Source organism: Pagrus major, chromosome 10 (assembly GCF_040436345.1).
Source record: "Pagrus major chromosome 10, Pma_NU_1.0".
Taxonomy (NCBI): domain Eukaryota; kingdom Metazoa; phylum Chordata; class Actinopteri; order Spariformes; family Sparidae; genus Pagrus; species Pagrus major.
The window spans coordinates 2,264,873-2,285,535 of NC_133224.1; the positions used below are offsets into that span (position 1 = coordinate 2,264,873).

Sequence of the window (20,663 nt, forward strand, 5' to 3'; positions counted from 1 at the left end):
ACGACGCTAATGAAACAACGACACCAACTTCTCATAATGTTTCAAAATGCAATATATCACATATTAGTAGTTACTTTCAACAACGTGCCCAAATAACGTCTAGAGAACAGTTAAACGAGGCCTCGGGACATCTCCGGCCGTGTTTGTGGCAACCAGAACCAGATCAATTGAACCAAAACATGATGTTTTCTAACCCTAACCAAGTGGTTTTTGAGTCTAAACCTAACCAGAGCGTAAGCACGTTGCCACAACATACAAATTGAAACACAACGTTGCAACATGAAGAGATTTAAAGTTTGAACATATCTGTGGTTTGCAGAAACGAACAGTGCCAACAGTTATTGGGTCGACTGGGTTTGGGTGTTGGGACATTGTTGCTGATAAATAAAGTGAAGCTGGGTCTCAGTCTGGATTGGAGCAACATATAGACGCAGGTAGATGTGGGTCTGAAGTGCGTAGCTCTTGTGCAGCCTTTCTGCCTCACCAAGTCATGTGCTGCAGTGTGATTGGAAACTTGTGTGGTTTTGTTGCTGAGTGCAGCAGTTTCTGTTGTGTCTCTGTGGCTTTTTGGTTGCCAGAATACGAAAGATCTTCTGTGTGTACACAAGTGATTCAAAGAGTTCAACTAAAGGTCTTTCAATGAGGGAAGAGACTTCAAATCTTCATTTATTTGGAGTGAGGACGTTTTTTTCTGTACATTAGCTGATCAAACGTCTGCGTATAAATTCAAAATAAATTAAATGCACAGACACAATCTCAAATCAGACGTGTTGACGTATAAAACACAAGTTATTGAAACAAAAAGTGAAGTGTATCCCTCAACACAAAAGAGCCCAGTCTGCAGATAAAACGCTGACAAAAGGCGAGTAGCTGACATTCACATTTTCAAAAATCAACAAACCAGACACACTCCCCCCCTCAGCTCAGAAACTTTACACACTTTCATCTTATTTTTCATTAAAACGTATTCCCTCCATGCATCGTCGTCGCGATGGCAACTTTTCAAGTGACATATAAGATTTGTAGTGTTAAAATTAGAGCACCTTAACCCTTTATGTGTGATTTTGGTTTAGAAAAGAATGAAATCAAACAACCACAACAGAACACAAACATGTCGACAAGATTAAGAACAAAAACAAGACACATCACATCAAAACAACAAAGCTGCCTCAGTTTTACAACAGTGAGTGCATTCATGAACATGGTGTTCAGCTTACAGGCTTGTATTTAAGTTGACTTTACTTCATTTACCTCATTAATTACATTTGTGATAAAACAAAAGAAGCCTTGTAGATCTTCTTCTTTGTCAGGTTTTCCAAAAATTAACTTGGAAACTTGAGCAAAAGCGTCTGATACAGCATCATTTATACATTAACGTATAACATTATGACTTTTATACATTATAGTAACCTTTTTTTTATACTATTTTAAATCAAATGGAGCAAAAACATCATTTTAAAAAAAGTGCACCACAATAAAAATAAATAAATACAGACATTCTCATCAATCAAAGTGTTAATGAAGCCAGTAAAAAGTGCAGAGCTGAAAAGAAAGACAGTAACTCAACTACTGAGCTTTACATGTTCCAGTGTGCAGGGTGTGAAGTGGAGTAAAATATTCATGAGTATGTTTCATTGGTGTTTAATCACCTGAAACTAAGAACTGTTGTTTTCTTATTAACAGCCATGTTTAAGTGTGCCTGTTTGCCCAAATTACAAAAATCATAAACTCCACTTCTGCAGATGTTCTTGTTTTTATATCCCAAACTGAAACTGTCACTGCTCAGTGTTCTGCTTCATGATCTCAGTTTAAAAATGCCAGGGGTGCAAAGTGGTTGTTCAACAGTGTTGGCTCTGATAAATGTTGACGGTTGAGCCTGGCACCGTTTGGATCCTTGTTGCCAGATCTTAGAGGGCTGCTGTTTGTTGAGGCTGCAGTAGACTGGTCATGGTGGCAGAGACCCACAGAGAGACTGATGTTGTAAATTGTAGGGCTGCTGTGACGATGCATGTCGATGATCTGCTGTTGGAGGATCTTCTCCTCTTTCTCGTGAAGCTTTGACTTGACCTCAGTCGCCTCTGTGGTCAGATTGCTGTTTCCCTGGTTGTCACTCAGGAACCGTTTCTCTTCCTCATCACTCACTGTACTGTGATCAGACGACTGCCCGGTCTTTGGCAATGTTTTACCTTCCGCTGTGTTAAAACAAAAAAAGTGCTGTTATTTCTCACATTAATGTCTGATTAAGTTTTTGATCAAAAGTCCATTTTGACAGAGGGTTAGCAGGTAGCATGTTGCTGCCTGAAGTTACTGTCTCTGTTTCAGGCGATGTCAGCTCAGAGTTTTAGAGTCTGTACAACCTCGACAGTCTGAGCCTGAACGTTTACTTCAAGAAGTGACACTGTACTTAACGTAACGTTACATTACATCTGATAAATTGTTATTGCTATGGGCAGAGATCAGAGATTCCCCAAGGTCCTGATATGAACAGAGATTTCTCAAGATCTGGGTCTCAGGTCATCAGAAACTATTGGGTTCACCTGTGTTGTTCTCCCTCAGCTGGCTGCAGTCAGTCAGCTGGAAGACTATATAAGAGGCTGTTGTTCCTCTGCTCAGCTGCTTGTGTGTTTCAGGGAGTCGACACCATCAGTCGGCTCTCTGTGTTTTCTGTTTGAGTGACAATCTGAGTTGAGTGTGTTGGAGATTTGGGTCCAATGCTTTTGTTTGTCTATCATTTTGAGTGGGCAGCTGTGGGTTTTATTCCCACCAACACCTTTTAGACACCAAGGGACCAGTTTGCTTTGACCCTTTAGTTGGTTTCCCAACCTGCGACCCGTCCTTCAGCTTTTGTTTTCTGGGGAAATGTAACATTACAGAAAGCTTGGGTTTGTTTTTAAGACAGTGGTGTCCAAATAAATGAGTGAATCACTATATAATGTTGCTTTAAATGTTATCAGATGCCACAACCCTGCAAAGAGGCAGATTTTTGTTCTCTAGTGTCTGAGGAAAATATTAATTGACTTCAAAAAAACTTTGAAAACACATCTTTAATAGAATGAAGACTGTAGATTTAGTTTTTAAATCATTTACATGGGATGTACATTAATAGGGGATCTTTCAAAGTTCAGAGCAGTTGTGTTTTAAGACAGACGGGAAATAAAGAGAGGAGAAATTTGTAACTTACTTTTGTTTTTGTTCTTCAGAAATAGGAGGATACCAATAACAAGGCCAATCCCAGCAATGACAAGAATGATAACTAAAAAGATGGCGTCAAAACCTGAAAGAACAGAGAAACATGTCAAGATTTGTTTTTCACTTTGGGCTTCAAAGAAAACATCCATCCATTTTTCAAACACAAAGTGTAAACTTGGAGTTGGCCCCACTGAACCCTGTCAGAGGTCTTTGTTATTATTTCTTTCATCGTTCAACTGATAAAGAGCTGCAAGGTTCATCACTATGAGCGGAAAATATCAATCATAGCACTTTTGAATTAACATTGTTTTGAGATGAGATTTAAATCGCTCCTCTGACCTCTGAAGAGAGATTGTTCCCTGAGAAAGCCTGGTCACCACAAGTCTTCAAGTAATTTGAGTATTTTAGTTTGACTGGAGGCCAGTTTAATAATGAACTAATTCATCCTCAGACCACTCTGATGAAGGTAAAACTGCCTGAACAGAGTCAACACCGTCCAGCAGATGGTGCTTTAACACTACTGAAAGATTCCCCTGTTGAATGACACAGTGGTGATTTACTTACCACTGGCTGGAGGTGGCTCTGTGGATGGAAATGAAATAAAATGTTAAAATGTGGTAAAACATAAGGGCCAACAAGAGTTTCTGTTGAGGATACAAAAACATTTATCTTAAAGGTCCAGTGTGTAGGATTTAGTGTCAGAAAGAAGAAGAAAGACTTTAAAATCACAAATTTTTTCAAAGGGTTCAGATTTTTTTAAAGAATTTCAACTTCTTCTCACAATTCTGAATGTTTTATAAGTATTCTAACTTTTTATTAGAAATGTCTCAATTTCTTTTTTAACAATCCTCTTCTGTAAGTTGATGGTAAGTGCAGTTGTGTTTGTGGCGACCAAAACAGGTATTTAAAGCCAAAACCATATCTTTTCCTAACTGAGTGTTTTCTTTGCCTAAACCTAACCCAGCTACATGTACAGACTTGTGACAAGAGAAAATGTAACCTAAACAAACAAAAAGTTGCAACATAAAAAAACACAATGTTTGAACATATATGTGTGGTTTTACAGAAAATACTACATAATATGATTGTGTCGTGAGACAAAGCACTAGATGCCTGTGACGGCCCCAGGCCTGGGTTCTGTGTACAGTGCACTGTTGGTTTGTTTGTTTGTTTGTTTGTTTGTTTGCAGGTCCGAAACAGTCGTGTCATTAGGTTGACAGGGAGCACCTGACCAGCGTTCCCAGTTAGGCCTATTTAACCCCGCCTTCCCAGACGCCAGAACTCTCTGCTATGCTCTCTCCACTCAGCACCAGACCAGCGTGCTGGTCTTGTCTTCTTTGCGTTGCCTTATTTTGCACTAACAACATGCACCACACATTGACCATAACACCCACACACTCACCTACACCCCTGATACTGACTTCCACACCCATATGGTTGAGTAATTTACTTTAATAAATTGGGGTTTGTTTGCAACTGAGTTTGTACATCTCCTCTTTTGTTGCAGCCTACGAGCCGGTCGTAACACACTAGTGTGTAAGTGAATCTTACACACTAGACCTTTAAGGTAACAGGTATTTAATATTTTCTCTCATTTCATTTCAATATGCGTCAGTTTATCTGTACTCACCAACAGCGAGAGTAACGTAGCTTCTTTGCAGTTTGGGAACAGAGCAGGTGTAATTTCCTGCATCCTGTTCAGTGACGCTGGTCAGCTTTAGAGAAATGATGCCTCTGGTCATCTCATCTTGGAAGAGAGAAGTTCTACCTTTGAAGTTCTGGTCCTGAGAAACTGGACCGTCCCTCCTGTTTCTATAGACATGAACCAGGGCTGGACCACGTCTCCACTCCACCGATAGTGTTGTCACATCCAGTGGGGGCTCCAGGTGGCATGGCAGGATGACGTCATCACTGACTAGTGCTTTAACTGGTTGGTCTGAGCCAATCACTTCAGACTGTCCTGGGGACACAAAGGTCACATTTAGACTTCCTGTTGAAGCATCAGTGAACACTTTGTTCCTCAATACTGATTAAAAAGAAGAATATCTGAGCAACAGATATCCATTCAAGTTTCCATTCAAATGTAGTCGGGGGGTTTTCTTCCTTTTTGACTTACCAACAATAAGTTGCACATCAGCTTCCTTCTTCATCGCAGGGAGAGAGCATCTGTAGGTCCCAGCATCAGACAGTTTCACTTTAAATATTTTCATGGAGACGTTTCCGCGCAGCAGGTCATCCATAAACAGTCGTGTGCGTAAAAAAAAAGATGCATCTTGTTTCTCAAACAGCAGTCGTCCATCTTGATGATAATGGACGTACTTCGGCTCCAAACCTGCTTTGGACCACACCACTGTCTCATGAGTAGCACTGACTGCAGGTTCAAGGTGACATGGAAGAAGGACGTCATCACCAATCAGGGCTACGATTGGTTGATGTGAACCAATCAGCAGTGTATGAGCTGCAAGTAAAACTGAAGAACAAACTTTATTTATTTACTTTCATTTAATAAAGCTGCATTAAAGACTCAAGGGGTCAAGACTCTGACTCACACTCATCAAACATAAGGCAGGTTACTGTTCGTGTAGTTTGAACAGTTCTGAGTTTCTCTTTCATGTTATCATTGTGATGACTATAAACACAGCAACAACTTGGTATTGACAGTAAAAATATAGTTGGGTACACTGAGGCTTACTGAAGAGGTAAGCTACTGTTATGTTCTGCCTTCCTGTATCGCACAATGGGAATTACAAAGATACAATAAATTTTTAATATCCTATACAACATGTGTCAACGGACATCATGAAACTGCAGATCAGTTCCCCTAAATATTATTGTTGTATTGTCTGGCTGATGGCAACTTCCACCTTTTACACAATTCATTTATCAAATCAAATTTATCAAGTTCTAAAATATTTAATAGCTGATAATACACAGAACTCCCCCTGTGACACTAGGGGCAGATTGACACCATGTTTGACATATTCCTCACCAAAAGAAACATGACAGTCATGTTACATAACTTGTTAACATATAATAGATGCATGTTGTGTTTGGAGTGCAGAGAGAAATGAAAACTCTGAACTCTGAACGAACATGGATGCTTTTCATCTTGTTAAGGACATGTGTTGTAGTGCATTTCTGCCTCTTGTGGTCAAAATGAGTGAGCTGCTCTGGAAAAATATATTTTTCACTTCACTGGATAAAAAAAAAAATAGACCCCTTTTCTTGTAATTACGAGAAAAGATCTCATAATTACGACATCCTGATCTCGTAATTACAAGATCTTTTCTCGTAATTACGAGATCTTTTCTCGTAATTACGAGATCTTTTCTCTCGTAATTACGAGATCTTTTCTCTCGTAATTAGCACATCCTGATCTCGTAATTAAATGCATGAATTTGTATCCATGAAGCATCCCGTGTTGGTTCAACTGCTCCTGCAGAAACAGAGCGACATCCAGTACGTCAGACTGGGCTTTCCGCCTGATCAATCCTAACGCCTTGAGATGCCTGTGCAGTGTTGACATACTAATTTTAATACCATCCTCATTTTTCAGAAACATCAGTAATTCCCAGTGTCTCAAACCGAGAAGGTAATAATAGCAGATTAACTGTGATAGCGCCATCATTGCCACTGAGAGAGGATTTACAGACGTTTCCTTTTTCTTTATCTTTTCTCGTAATTACAAGAAAAGATCTCATAATTACGAGATCTTTTCTCGTAATTATAAGATAAGGTGTCTAATTTTTTTTTATCCAGTGAATGCAATGCGCTTCCGTATCACACAAACGGGAAAAAAAATATTTTCACACGCAAAAAATAAAAATAATTCACTTGGCTTAACACAAAAAAAAATTTCACCGGTGAAAAAAACATTTTTTCACTTTGTTTCACACATGAAAAAATATATTTTAGAACTTAGAAAAAGGAGCACCAGGGAAAAAAATGTTCTCCCTTGCCCCTCAGGGCTTCCGCATTACAAACTTAACCTTGAAACTTGAACTTGGCTGACAGTTGATGCAGAGCAGAATAGAAGCTGCGCAAAACAAACATTCCTGTTTAGCCGGTAATGTAACATATTTCCACGCAACACTTCAAGTACTTGTGTCAAAAGCAGAAACAAGACATTTGGTAAACACCTGTGTTGAAGATTACAACACACACGGATAAAAAGAAATCTGATTTGATTCAAGTTTCTTCTCTCACAGACAAGAAAACAGGCTCCTTTTAGCTTTAGAGCAACATTAATTTAAATGTACGCTATGCCATTTTCAACACATTATTACAGGTTGTCGTATCTTCTGTGGTGATGCAGTTGAAGATGTTTGAAGAGAAACTCCGCCGACACTGTCTTAGTTGTATAACAAATTTAAATAAGTTCAGTATGGTAAACAAGTAACACGTTACTTGGAGAGTCTCCAGCCGAATAATGAAACTCTCGCAAACGTATGCAGACAGCTCCTTATATACCGAGCTTGTTCTGGTCAAACACTTAGTTTCCACATATGGTTTTAGGAGAGTGACAAATAAGAATAGAAACACCTCTTTTACGAAGCCACCATATGTCTCTCCAACTCTGACCCAGGACTTCCAGGACCCTGCTGACCTACCATTTGGTATATGTTTACCTTGACCAGCTCTAAATCAGGAAGGCCCAAACAACAACTAACATTCCAATATATTCTCCTAATACAAACCATCTGTATAAATATGCTGCATCTAACAGCAGACACCTCGAGGTCAAAATAAATTGTCAGAGTGAAGTGTTCAGCTAGAGAAGAGCAGCAGTTAAGTTCAGAATGAACAATTGTCTGTGTGAGTAATAAAAACCTACCTGTAAAGTTCAGACAGGAGAACAGCAAAGCCAGAAGGTTTAACTCCATCATCCTAGACAGATAATGATACTTTGAATTATACAAAGTGGGTGAACAGGTTTACCTTGCTGTGCACAGGGGGAGGAGTAACACAGAGAGGAAAAATGCAGGAAGCAGATCAGCTGACCTGTGAGATGAAGTTGAGTGTATAATGTTTGTTATTTTTGTATTCACTTGTGTTTTCTATGAATATGATCCTGATGAGGGCTTCTTGACCTCAGTGCATGTATTAATTATGTAAGGAAAATAGCAGAATATTGTTATTAAATCATGTCGGGGTGTGCCAGCCAGGTGAATCTCTCCACCCACTCTTAATGGACTGACATTCACGCTTGAGGTTATTGAACATCCTTGCAGTGGAAAAAATATTTGCTCTCACATCCTAGAAGAAGGAATACAATACACCCTGATGTGTGGTGTGTCAGTGTTTGAGTTTACTCCTGCCAGACAAGTGCATCTCTACCCAATGACATGAAAATGAAATGAATCGATGCAAGAAACAAATTAATAGCTGCTTCAAAACAACTTGGAAATGCAATAATCATGATAAATGAAAAATAACCTTCATTAAATATATAATTAATTTTACTATCGGGGGTTTCAATATCTACAATAGGTTTCTGTGTTGTCGTTCTCCAGCCCATCAAAATGTCCAGACTTCACTGAGCAGACGTGAAGGCACAGTTTGCATTTCCCTGTTAAATTCAAAATAATGCAAATATTGTAACCACGTCAGCGTCACTGGATGATCTGTTCATGTCACTGGGAGTATTCACTTGTTCTGCTGCCTCTCAGCTCAGTGCATCTGGACATACAGAGCTCAGTGTCATATTAAAGAAAACAAAGAAGAGAGACTGTCGGTTTCATTTCATGCCGTGCAAGTAATTCAACCATTGCTTTTTCCATGTTAGCTCACCTGTTTTTTCCATGTCTGTCAGTGTCAGTCATGCAGTGACAAAGTCAACAGTTGGATAAGATCAGTGAACCAAACTGAGAGAAGTGCTTAATCAGTCCGTATTTTTCCCCCACAGTACCTCAAAATAGTATTTCAGTAAAGTACTTAGCTACTGTGCACCACTATAAATTATCTTTAAAAAGATCTCACCAACATGTCAGGATACACAGTGTTACTGTTTCAGGTCTGCTCCTGGTTATCAGATCATCTTCAGTTTGTTATTGGACACTTTTTTTTTTTCATGGTGGATTTCTGTTGTGTGTTTAAACTGTCACTTCTCTTCACAGATACAGCAGCTGTGACAAGTCTGAATAAAACATGTTGGATGGGTTGAGTCTCAACAACCGAGCCAACAGCAACAAAACATAACACAACTTTCAATCAAAGTCATGATTAAATTATTGATGAGTAAAAGTAAAGATATCAAGTTCAAATTTTATTTTGGTAAAAGTGAAAAGCGACACATACAGATAGTACTCAAGTAAAAGTACCTGAAAATAAATGTCCGTTAGTATCAAAAGTAAAAGTACATTTTAACCAATGATTGTGTATTTTTATTTGATTGTTGATAAAGAAATTGATTAACAATGTTACACTGATGCAGAGTGTAGTCTACAAAGTAACTACACTTATCAGATAAAAAGTATGTGGAGTAAAAAGTACAATATTTGCCTCCAAAATATGGAGTGGAAGTACAAAGTAGCAGAAAATAAAAATACTCAAGTAAAGTACAACTACCTCAAAACTGTACTTAAGTACAGTACTTGAGTAAATGTGCTTAGTTACTGACAACAATCACCTTTCACAGCAGGTTTAATGTAACAGAACTTCGTGTCAGTACAAATAATCTTCACCTGTTTCTTTTCCGAACCATTTTTATTTTTATTTTATGTCAACAGGAAGTCACATTGAGATTACAATCAATCGCTGCAGTTGTACAAAAGGAAAACACAACATATAAAACATGATATACAAAAATCAAACACAGTGACCACTCGAGAAAAACAACTACATTCCTGATGATGCCCTTAAATCGATGGATTTGAAGATGTGTGCTACACTGAGATGAAGATGATGCACCGCTGTACGTTAAACTACACAGCTGTGTATAAAGAAGCTCAACGTTAAACATCTACAGCAACACATTAATGCAGCAGGAATATTAATCCACAAACATCCGATATCATAGGAAACATTTTACTGCACTATGAATACTTTTACATTTTACATTAAGTGCATTGTGCTGATAAAACTTACAGATGTTTGCTTAAGTAAGGTTAAATGCAGTACTTCTACTTGTGACAGAGTATTTTCAGTGCTGTATTGCTACTTTTCCTTCTCTGATCTGAATACTTCCTCCTCCACTACAGTGTCCTCTGTGAATCAGTAGAAAGTTTCTCATTGTGTACAGCGCCATCATGAGGACAAACAGGAGAACACATCACCTGCTGTCACTAATCCAACAGACCGAACAGTAGATAGAAAAAGTAAAACTCTTACAAGCCTCCGATCTGTGTAGTGACTGAATAAAAATTTTTTGGAAACACATTAGAAGAATAATTATATTTTCAATTGTTGACAGTTTTACACCAGAACACTGTTAAAATAAAGTTGAGTGCTTAAACAAGTATTACACCAGTGAAAAGAAATACACAAATATTAAACTGGAAATAGAAAAGTTTGCTGCTTCAGATAGATGGAGAAATACTTTGTGAAAATGTATTCTGCATTCACAGCTGCTCCGTTTACAGAAACGTCACAAGATAGACAAAAACATTAAACACAAGTGTTCATACAAGTCAACATAACTTCACAATCAGAGGACAACATACATCCAGCCTTAATGTGCGTTTACTCTGGGATTAAAGCTCTGTGTTTGATGCACAGAGGAGTGCTTCAGTCTAACCTTGTTGAGTCATAGCACCGTGTATCTGAATCAGAATTCTGACTTTTTTATCTGCTTTTAATTAAAAAACAAAAGAATAATACATTTCTAAAGAGACATGATCAGAAACGATGGGCAGATGAAGACTTGTGCAGCAAACACAGAGACATCTGGTGGCTTTAAAACAAAAAAAACAGCCATTAAAGACTTGTGCTCAATGCGTACAGTCCAAGAAATCTTTGTGTTGTTAATTATGTAGTGTACTGTAGTGTACACTTCCTCACACGGGGCACCATATGTAGTGCTTCATGCAACATTAATAGGGAGTTTTGGGTTAACTTGGCTGTCAATTATTAACTGGAAATAGAAAATTTTGCTGCTTCAGATAGATAGATGGAGAAATACGTTATGAAAATTTGTTCTGCTGCTCCATTTACAGAAACATCACGAGTGTAACTGTCTGTGAGACAGATTTTATTGTGTAAATCTATGTACACATGTTACAAAGATACATAAATAGGTTTAAGTTCATGAAGTGTTTAAAAAGGTTAATAAATAGACAATATATATATATAAATTCATGACAATAAATAAGAGAATTAAAAGGAGTTTATGTTGTGTAAAAATGTAATACTAATTGATTTCAGTTGTGATTTCAAAACCTTCAAGTGAGGACATTTTATTTTGAAAGTGTATGGTCACATGACCCTGGTCTGGTTTGAGGGTGAACTGTGGGATTGTGGGTCAGAAGCAGAGGCAGGACCACAGACATGGAAGCAGGATGTCATGGCACATGGTCAGAGCTGTTCACACTGTGTTCAAGAGGCGCAAATGGTAATTGTGCTTTTGTTTTATCTGTATTTTATTTCTTGGTTGTTTACAATGTGCTTGAGCGTACAGTATCCTTGTCATGTGTTTGTTTATTCACATTGTGTTAGCATTAGCTTCAATGGACTCATATGGACTCTTATGCTTTTACTTATATCATACATCATGGTGTTCTACGATTTTGTATCGCTGGTGGAGGAGGAGAAATAAAGCTGAAAATCGTGACATCAGTTTTAATCGTGGCCTTTTGTTGGACCAGTGTAGTTACAACGACATGGACAAAAACATTAAACACAAGTGTTCATACAAGTCAACACAACTTCACAATCAGAGGACAACATACATCCAGCCTTAATGTGGTTGAATGAATAAAATGTATAATAATTAACCATAGATTACAAACATAGCATCACTCACTGTCAGTGAGTTACTGCAGCAGCTTATCTGCCTGTGTGGGTCGGTTGTGGTGAGATTATTTCTCAGAAGTGGAAACAAACAGGACATTGTGTCACTTCCAAACCCACAAACAGAACAACAGTTCTCATTACTTAAAATAAACACAATTTAAACTGAAAATATTACAAAATGACATGAAATCAGTAAAAAAAAAAAAATAGTGTGATAACACTGCGAACAGGTAAGCAAGCCGGACTGTTCCCTTTCACAAGTTTAATTTCATTCAATCAACTCGTGTTTTGCGGTGCGATTGTAAACTTGTGTGGTTTTGTTGAACAAATACTTAAGAAGTCAACATTGACCCTAAACCTCTTCAGTTTACTAATTACAAACAGTCTCTGACTGGCTCTCCTACATATAAAACCAACATGGTCTGAAACTTAGTTTGGCATCTATGTGTGTTCTCACATAATTGAACAATTAACCAGGTTCACAGTTCGGTCGCACAGTATCAGTGATCAGAGTGGGTTTAAAATAAGTTGCTTTGTTTTTCCAACATTAACTTCAAAACTTGAGCAAAAAATAGTCTGATACAGCATCATTTACACGTATAACATTATAACTTTCATACATTTCAGTGTCATGGTTTTTATATTATTTAAAATGAAATGGAGCAAAAACGCCATTTTCTTAAGTGGCACAAAATAAAAAATTAATAAATATAGAAATGAAATAGTAAAGACATTCATGTTGATCCAGGAAATTAAGGCATAAATTCAGAGAGTACCACCCAGAAATAAAGAGCATTATAGATGTTTCTTATTGTCGCCTCTCATCAGTCAAAGTGTTAATGAAGCCAGTAAAGAGTGCAGAGCTGAAAAGAAAGAAAGTAACTCAACTACTGAGCTTTACATGTTCCAGTGTGCAGGGTGTGAAGTGGAGTAAAATATTCATGAGTATGTTTCATTGGTGTGTAATCACCTGAAACTAAGAATTGTTGTTTTCTTATTGACAGCCATGTTTAAGTGTGCCTGTTTGCCCAAATTACAAAAATCATAAACTCCACTTCTGCAGATATTCTTGTTTTTATATCCCAAACTGAAACTGTCACTGCTCAGTGTTCTGCTTCATGATCTCAGTTAAAACATGTCAGGGGTGCAAAGCGGTTGTTCAACAGTGCTGGCTCTGATAAATGTTGACGGTTGAGCCTGGCACCGTTTGGATCCTTGTTGCCAGATCTTAGAGGGCTGCTGTTGGTTGAGGCTGCAGTAGACTGGTCATGGTGGCAGAGGCCCGCAGAGACACTGATATTATAAATGGCAGGGCTGCTGTGGATACGCCTCATGTCGATGATCTGCTGTTGGAGGATCTTCTCCTCTTTCTCATGAAGCTTTGACCTGACCTCAGTCGCCTCTGTGGTCAGATTGTCAGTGGTGCTGTTGTCGGCCCAGTGAGGCCTAACACTCAGGAACTGTTCCTCTTCATCATCATCACTCACTGTACTGTGATCAGAGGACTGCCCGGTCTTTCTCCTGTGTGAAAACAAAAAGAAAGTGCTGTTATTTCTCACATTAATGTCTGATGAAGCTGTTTTTGATCAAAAGTCCATTTCGACAGAGAGTTAGCTGGTAGCATGTTGCTGCCTGAAGTTACTGTCTCTGTTTCATGCATGTTAGCTCAGAGTTTTAGAGTCTGTACAACCTTGACAGCCTGAGCACTGGACATTGTACTTAACGTAACATTACATCTGATAAATTGAAAGCTGGGATTTGTTTATGACGGTAAGTTCTACCTTTGAAGTTCTGGTCCTGAGAAACTGGATCATCCCTCCTGTTTCTGTAGACATGGACCACGTCTCCACTCCACTGATAGTGCTGTCACATCCAGTGGGGGCTCCAGGTGGCATGGCAGGTCGACATCATTATCAACTAGTGCTTTAACTGGTTGGTCTGAGCCAATCACATCAGACTTCCCTGGTCAAAAAAAGATCACATTTAGACTTCCTGTTGAAGCATCAGTGAACACTTTGTTCCTCAATAGTGATTGAAAAGAAGGATATCTGAGCAACAGCTGGTCCTAACTGAGACATTATTTTACTTTTTATGAGTACACAGTAAACAGGCCCATATAAAACCAAGTTTCCATTCACATGTAGTCGGATGGGCTCTGTTTCAGGCGATGTTAGCTCAGGGTTTGTACAACCTCAACAGTCTGAGCATGAACGTTTACCTCAAGACATAACACTGTACTTAACGTAGTGTTACATTACATCTGATAAATTGTTACAGAAAGCTGGGATTTGATTTTACAGTGGTCAAAAATTAAAAAAAACAACATGAATCAATATATAATGTTGCTTTAAATGTTATCAGAAGCAGTCTTGTTTTAAGACAGACAGGGAAAATAAGGAGAGGAGAAATTTGTGACTTACTTTTCTTTATGTTCTTCAGAAATGCTCCAATAACAAGTGCAATCACAATGAAAAGAATGATAACTATTAAAGCGGCGTGAAAACCTGAAAGAACAGAGAAACATGTCAAGATTTGTTTTTCAAACACAGATCTCCTGTTCAGGCTCAAAGTGTAAACTTGGAGTTGGTCCCACTGAACCCTGTCAGAGGTCATTTGGGTTAAGAGCTGCACATTCAGCTGATAAAGAGCTGCAGGTTCATCACTATGAGCTGAAATATCAATCATAGCACTTTTAAATTAACAAAAAGCAAAAATCCTTTCAGAATAAGAGCAAAATTAACTGCAGGGAATCGTCATTTACATTGTTTTGAGATGAGATTTAAATTGTACCTCTGAAGGGAGATTGTTCCCTGAGAAAGCCTGGTCACCACAAGTCTTCAAGTAATTTGAGTATTTAATTTGATTTGAGGCCAGTTTAATAATGAACTAATTCATCCTCAGACCACTCTGATGAAGGTAAAACTGCCTGAACAGAGTCAACACCGTCCAGCAGATGGTGCTTTAACACTACTGAAAGATTCCCCTGTTGAATGACACAGTGGTGATATCTGTCTACAGTAAACACAGCACAGTTTTACTTACTACGTTTATTGGCTGGAGGAGGCTCTGTGGATGGAAATGAAATAAAATGTTAAAATGTGTGAAAACATCAGGGCCAAGAAGAGTTACTGTTGAGGATACAAAAACATTTATCTTAAAAAGGTCCAGTGTGTAGGATTTAGTGTCAGAAAGAAGAAGAAAGACTTTAAACTCACAATTATGACTTTTTCAAAGGATTCAGATTGTTTTTCTTATTTCAATATGCTTCAGTTTATCTGAACTCACCAACAACGAGAGTAACGTAGCTTCTTTGCAGTTTGGGAACAGAGCAGGTGTAATTTCCTGCATCCTGTTCAGTGACGCTGGTCAGCTTTAGAGAAATGTTTCCTCTGGTCATCTCATCTTGGAAGAGAGAAGTTCTACCTTTGAAGTTCTGGTCCTGAGAAACTGGATCATCCCTCCTGTTTCTATAGACATGGACCAGGGCTGGACCATGTCTCCACTCCACTGATAGTGTTGTCACATCCAGTGGGGGCTCCAGGTGGCATGGCAGGATGACGTCATCACTGACTAGTGCTTTAACTGGTTGGTCTGAGCCAATCACATCAGACTGTCCTGGGGACACAAAGGTCACATTTAGACTTCCTGTTGAAGCATCATTGAACACTTTGTTCCTCAATACTGATTAAAAAGAAGAATATCTGAGCAACAGATATCCATTCAAGTTTCCATTCAAATGTAGTCGGGGGGCTTTCTTCCTTTTTGACTTACCAACAATAAGTTGCACATCAGCTTCCTTCTTCATCGCAGGGAGAGAGCATCTGTAGGTCCCAGCATCAGACAGTTTCACAGTGAATATTTTCATGGAGACGTTTCCACGCGGCAGTTCATCCATAAACAGTCGTGTGCGTAAAAAATAAGATGGATTTTGTATCTCAAACAGCAGTCGTCCATCTTGATGATAATGGACGTACTTCGGCTCCAAACCTGCTTTGGACCACACCACTGTCTCATAACTGGCACTGACTGCAGGTTCAAGGTGACATGGAAGAAGGACATCATCACCGACCAGGGCTACGATTGGCTGATGTGAACCAATCAGCAGGGTTTGAGCTGCAAGTAAAACTGAAGAACAAACAGGAGACAGGAGCACATTATTATCCATGTCATCAAATACAATGAATTCAGTTTGTCATTCTGAAAACCAGAAATCATTTAATAAAGCTGCGTTAAAGACTCAAAGGGTCAGACTCTGACTCACACTCATCAAACATAAGGCAGGTTACTGTTTGTGTAGTTTGAACAGTTCTGATTTTCTTTTTCTATTTTTTTCAGTTTTTTCTCAGTCAGCTTGTGACATTCTGTGACCAGACTGTGAATAAAATGTTATCATTGTGATGACTATTATCACTGCAAGAAGTGCAAGTTTGAGTTACATGTAATTTAAGAGTATTCGCATTTTCTACTACTTTACACTCCCTCTGCATTGTGGAGGCAAATATTGTACTTTTTACACTTTTGTTCGTTTATTGGTTGGATGGTCGTTTGGTTTGTTTGCTAGTTGCTTGGTCTGTTTTCTGTTTGTCTGGTTGGTTGGTTGGTTGGTTGGTTGGTCTGTTGTCTGGTTGGTTGGTTGGTTGGTTGGTTGGTTGGTTGGTTGATTGGTCTGTTTGTCTGTTGCTTGGTTGGTTGGTTGGTTGGTTGGTTGGTTGGTTGGTTGGTTGGTTGGTTGGTCTGTTTGTTTGTCGGTTGGTTGGTTGGTCTGTTTGTCTGTTTGTCTGTTGCTTGGTTGGTTGGTTTGTTGGTTGATTGGTCTGTTTGTCTGTTGCTTGGTTGGTTGGTTGGTTGGTTGGTTGGTTGGTTGGTTGGTTGGTTGGTTGGTCTGTTTGTCTGTTGCTTGGTTGGTTGGTTGGTTGGTTGGTTGGTTGGTTGGTCTGTTTGTTTGTCGGTTGGTTGGTTGGTTGGTTGTTTGGTTGGTTGGTTGGTCTGTTTGTTGGTCGGTCGCTCAGTTGGTCACTCAGTCGGTTGGTTGGTTGGTTGGTTGGTCTGTTGGTTGGTAGCACAGTGGTGCAGTAGTTAGTGTTACTGCCTGACAGCAAGAAGGTCCTGAGTTTTAGTATCACAGTGGTTAATTCAGTATATTACTAAAAGGACAAATACACGCCTGTAGTGGTGTAAATGACTCATCAGAGATCATTAATTAGGAGAATATTGTTGCGACAGATTTGTTTTTCCTCATCCTCCTGAAGAACTGCAGGAACTATTGTGCCTAATCTAGAAAGAGCTTCCTCATGTGTAAGTTTGCCTTTTTTTAATGAGGAACAGATATTTAACTATAGGACCTTTCATGCTATACATTTACTTCTTGAATGCCTTATTTTAACAACATGTGATGTCTATTTTTAACCACTGAGTTCTGTTGACATTGACTTCCTCATTGTTTGTGGACCCACGGCTCCAATGCTGTAAAAACAATAATCATAATTGCAAAATTTGTGCAATTGTGCATTTTCCAGTCAAAAATGTATTTTCTGACCTTACCAAAATGCAACTTGTAGAAAGTAATCGATGGAGTAACACTTCTATTTGTCACAAACTGAGCTTGCATATTTGATGAGGGTTACCAATGACATGGTATAGATGTTATATAAACTGAGACATTGCCTGAACCAAACTTTATGCTTTTGATTTGCCAAAAAGAGATTATGTACAGTATGTTATCCTAAATTGATGTTTGCAGTCAGCTGAGGAGGTGTAGCCCCCCAACTGTTTTAAAGCCCCAGCAACACAAAACTCAATATACTTAAGTAGGAGAATATTGTTCACTGATTTGAAAATCTATTGTATTTATCCTTGGTATGAAGCTGGGACCACACACATTATGCATAATTTTCTGTATTACATTTCTGGAACAATCACATGTTTACGAGGAATGATTAAACAATGTTAGGCAGGTAGTTCAGTAGTTAAAGAGGACATTAATGATTTATCTTTTTACCCTTTTTTCTTGTTTCATGAATTTTGGTTGCTCAGTTGCATACACATATTTTTCATTTGACATGTTTTTTACACATAAATAAAACACGTCTGCCGAATTAACAAGAAGGCCAACAAGAAGTGTTAATAAAAGGACTCACACCCCCTAAATTGTGAATAAAACATACAATCTTGGGGCATTAGAAGCTACTGTACAACCCTGGTGTCATCTAATTCAGATGAATTCCAATAAGATATCAATGACATCAATAAAACCTGCAGATTGACATTTATTGTTGACTTAAATTCTCCTCTTTGCTTGGTACTCAACCTCTTTCAGATTCGGTTTGAAAAAAGTTTACCATTTGCATGTGCAGATAAATACAATCTAAAACACTCAGAATTCAAACTGTGGTGGTTGGTTGATTGGTTGTTTTGTTGGTTGATTGGTTGTTTTTTTGGTTGGTTGGTTGGTTGGTTGGTTGGTTGGTTGGTTGGTGACACTCATCAAACATAAGGCAGGAACCTGTTCGTGTAGTTTAAACAGTTCTCAGTTCTCAGTTTTTTCTCAGTCAGCATTTAAACACTCTGTGACCAGGCCGTGACTAAATTGTTATCATTGTGATGACTGTAAACACAGCAGCAACTTGGTATTGACAGTAGAAATATTGTTGGGTAAACAGTTTTTGAAGAGGTAAGCTACTGTTATGTTCTGCCTTCCAGTATTGCACAAAGAGAATTACAAAGATACAATACATTTTTAATATCCTATACAACATGTGTCAACGGACATCACAAAACTGCAGATCAGTTCCCCTAAACATCATTGTTGTATTGTCTGGCAACTTCCACCTTTTGCACAATGAATTTAGTTTCTTCCCTCTGAACAGAGTTTATTCACTGAACCTGAACTTGGCTGACAGTTGATGCAGAGCAGAAAATAACTGTAACAACACACGGATAAAAAGAAATCCAAATTTCTTCTCTCACAGACAAGAAACACAGGCTCCTTTTAGCTTTAGAGCAACATTAGTTTAAATTTAAGCTATGCCATTTTCAACACATTATTACAGGTCAAAATAAATGCTCAGAGTGAAGTGTTCAGCTACAGAAGAGCAGCAGTTAACTTCAGAATGAACAACTGTCTGTGTGAGTGATAAAAACCTACCTGTAAGGTTCAGACAGGAGAAGAGCAAAGCCTGAAAGTTTAACTCCATCATCCTCGACAGATAATGATACTTTGAATTATACAAAGTGGGTGGACAGGTTTACCTTGCTGTGCAGGATGTGGGGAGTAACATGGAGAGTAAAAACGGTTGAAAGCAGATCAGCTGACCTGTGAGATAAAGTTGAGTGTATAATGTTGGGGTTTTTTTGTATTCACTTGTGTTTTCTATGAATAGGATCCTGATGAGGGCTTCTTTACCTCAGTGCATGTATTAATTATGTAAGGAAAATGGCAGAATATTGTTGCGTTGTTTGAGGTTATTGAACATCCTTGCATTGGGGCAGAAAAAATATTTGCTCTCACATCCTAGAAGAAGGAATAGAATACGATACACCCTGATGTGTGGTGTGTCAGTGTTTGAGTTTACTCCTGCCAGACAAGTGCATCTCTACCCAATGACATGAAAATGAAAAAAATCGATGCAAGAAACAAATTAATAGCTGCTTCAAAATAACTTGGAAATGCAATAATCATGATAAATTAAAAATAATCTTCATTAAATATATTACTAATTTGACTATAGGGGGTTTCAATATCTACAATAGGTTTCTGTGTTGTCGTACTCCAGCACATCAAAATGTCCAGACTTCACTGCTGAGCAGACGACAAATTTCTTCTCTCACAGACAAGAAACACAGGCTCCTTTTAGCTTTAGAGCAACGTTAGTTTAAATTTAAGCTATGCCATTTTCAGCACATTATTACAGGTCAAAATAAATTGTCAGAGTGAAGTGTTCAGCTAGAGAAGAGCAGCAGTTAACTTCAGAATGAACAACTGTCTGTGTGAGTAATAAAAACCTACCTGTAAGGTTCAGACAGGAGAACAGCAGAGCCAGAAACGTTAACTCCATAATCCTTCACAGATAATGATACTTTGAATTATACAAAGTGGGTGGACAGGTTTACCTTGCTGTGCAGGATGGGAGGAGTAACATGGAGAGTAAAAACGGTTGAAAGCAGATCAGCTGACCTGTGAGATGAAGTTGAATATTTACAGAGTGTATAATGTTTGTTATTTTTGTATTCACTTGTGTTTTCTATGAATAGGATCCTGATGAGGGCTTCTTGACCTCAGTGCATGTATTAATTATTTAAGGAAAATAGCAGAATATTGTTATTAAATCATGTTGGGGTGTGCCAGCCAGGTGAATCTCTCCACCCACTCTAACCGGACTGACATTCACGCTTGAGGTTATTGAACATCCTTGCAGTGGAAAAAATATTTGCTCTCACATCCTAGAAGAAGGAATACAATACAATACACCCTGATGTGTGGTGTGTCAGTGTTTGAGTTTGAGTTTGGCAATAATCCTGCCACACAA

General features: G+C 38.4%; 2 protein-coding genes across 2 annotated transcripts in view; both read right to left on the reverse strand.

Moving 5' to 3' along the window:
• LOC141004060 (butyrophilin subfamily 1 member A1-like) overlaps positions 1-20,619 on the reverse strand; it is a 118,041-nt gene extending 97,422 nt beyond the window's left edge. The window contains exon 1 of the mRNA XM_073475556.1: positions 20,144-20,619. Coding sequence (XP_073331657.1) covers positions 20,144-20,192 — 49 coding nt within the window. The 5' untranslated portion in view covers positions 20,193-20,619. The remainder of the gene's footprint in view (positions 1-20,143) is intronic.
• On the reverse strand, positions 14,933-19,334 carry LOC141003970 (butyrophilin-like protein 2). Its single transcript, XM_073475468.1, has 4 exons — positions 19,283-19,334; positions 15,910-16,263; positions 15,424-15,753; positions 14,933-15,204 (listed from the first exon to the last, which is right to left on the reverse strand). Exons 1-4 carry the CDS (start codon positions 19,332-19,334, stop codon positions 15,173-15,175), a joined length of 768 nt encoding a protein of 255 aa, XP_073331569.1. The 3' UTR covers positions 14,933-15,172.
• Positions 20,620-20,663: the final 44 nt, after the last annotated feature.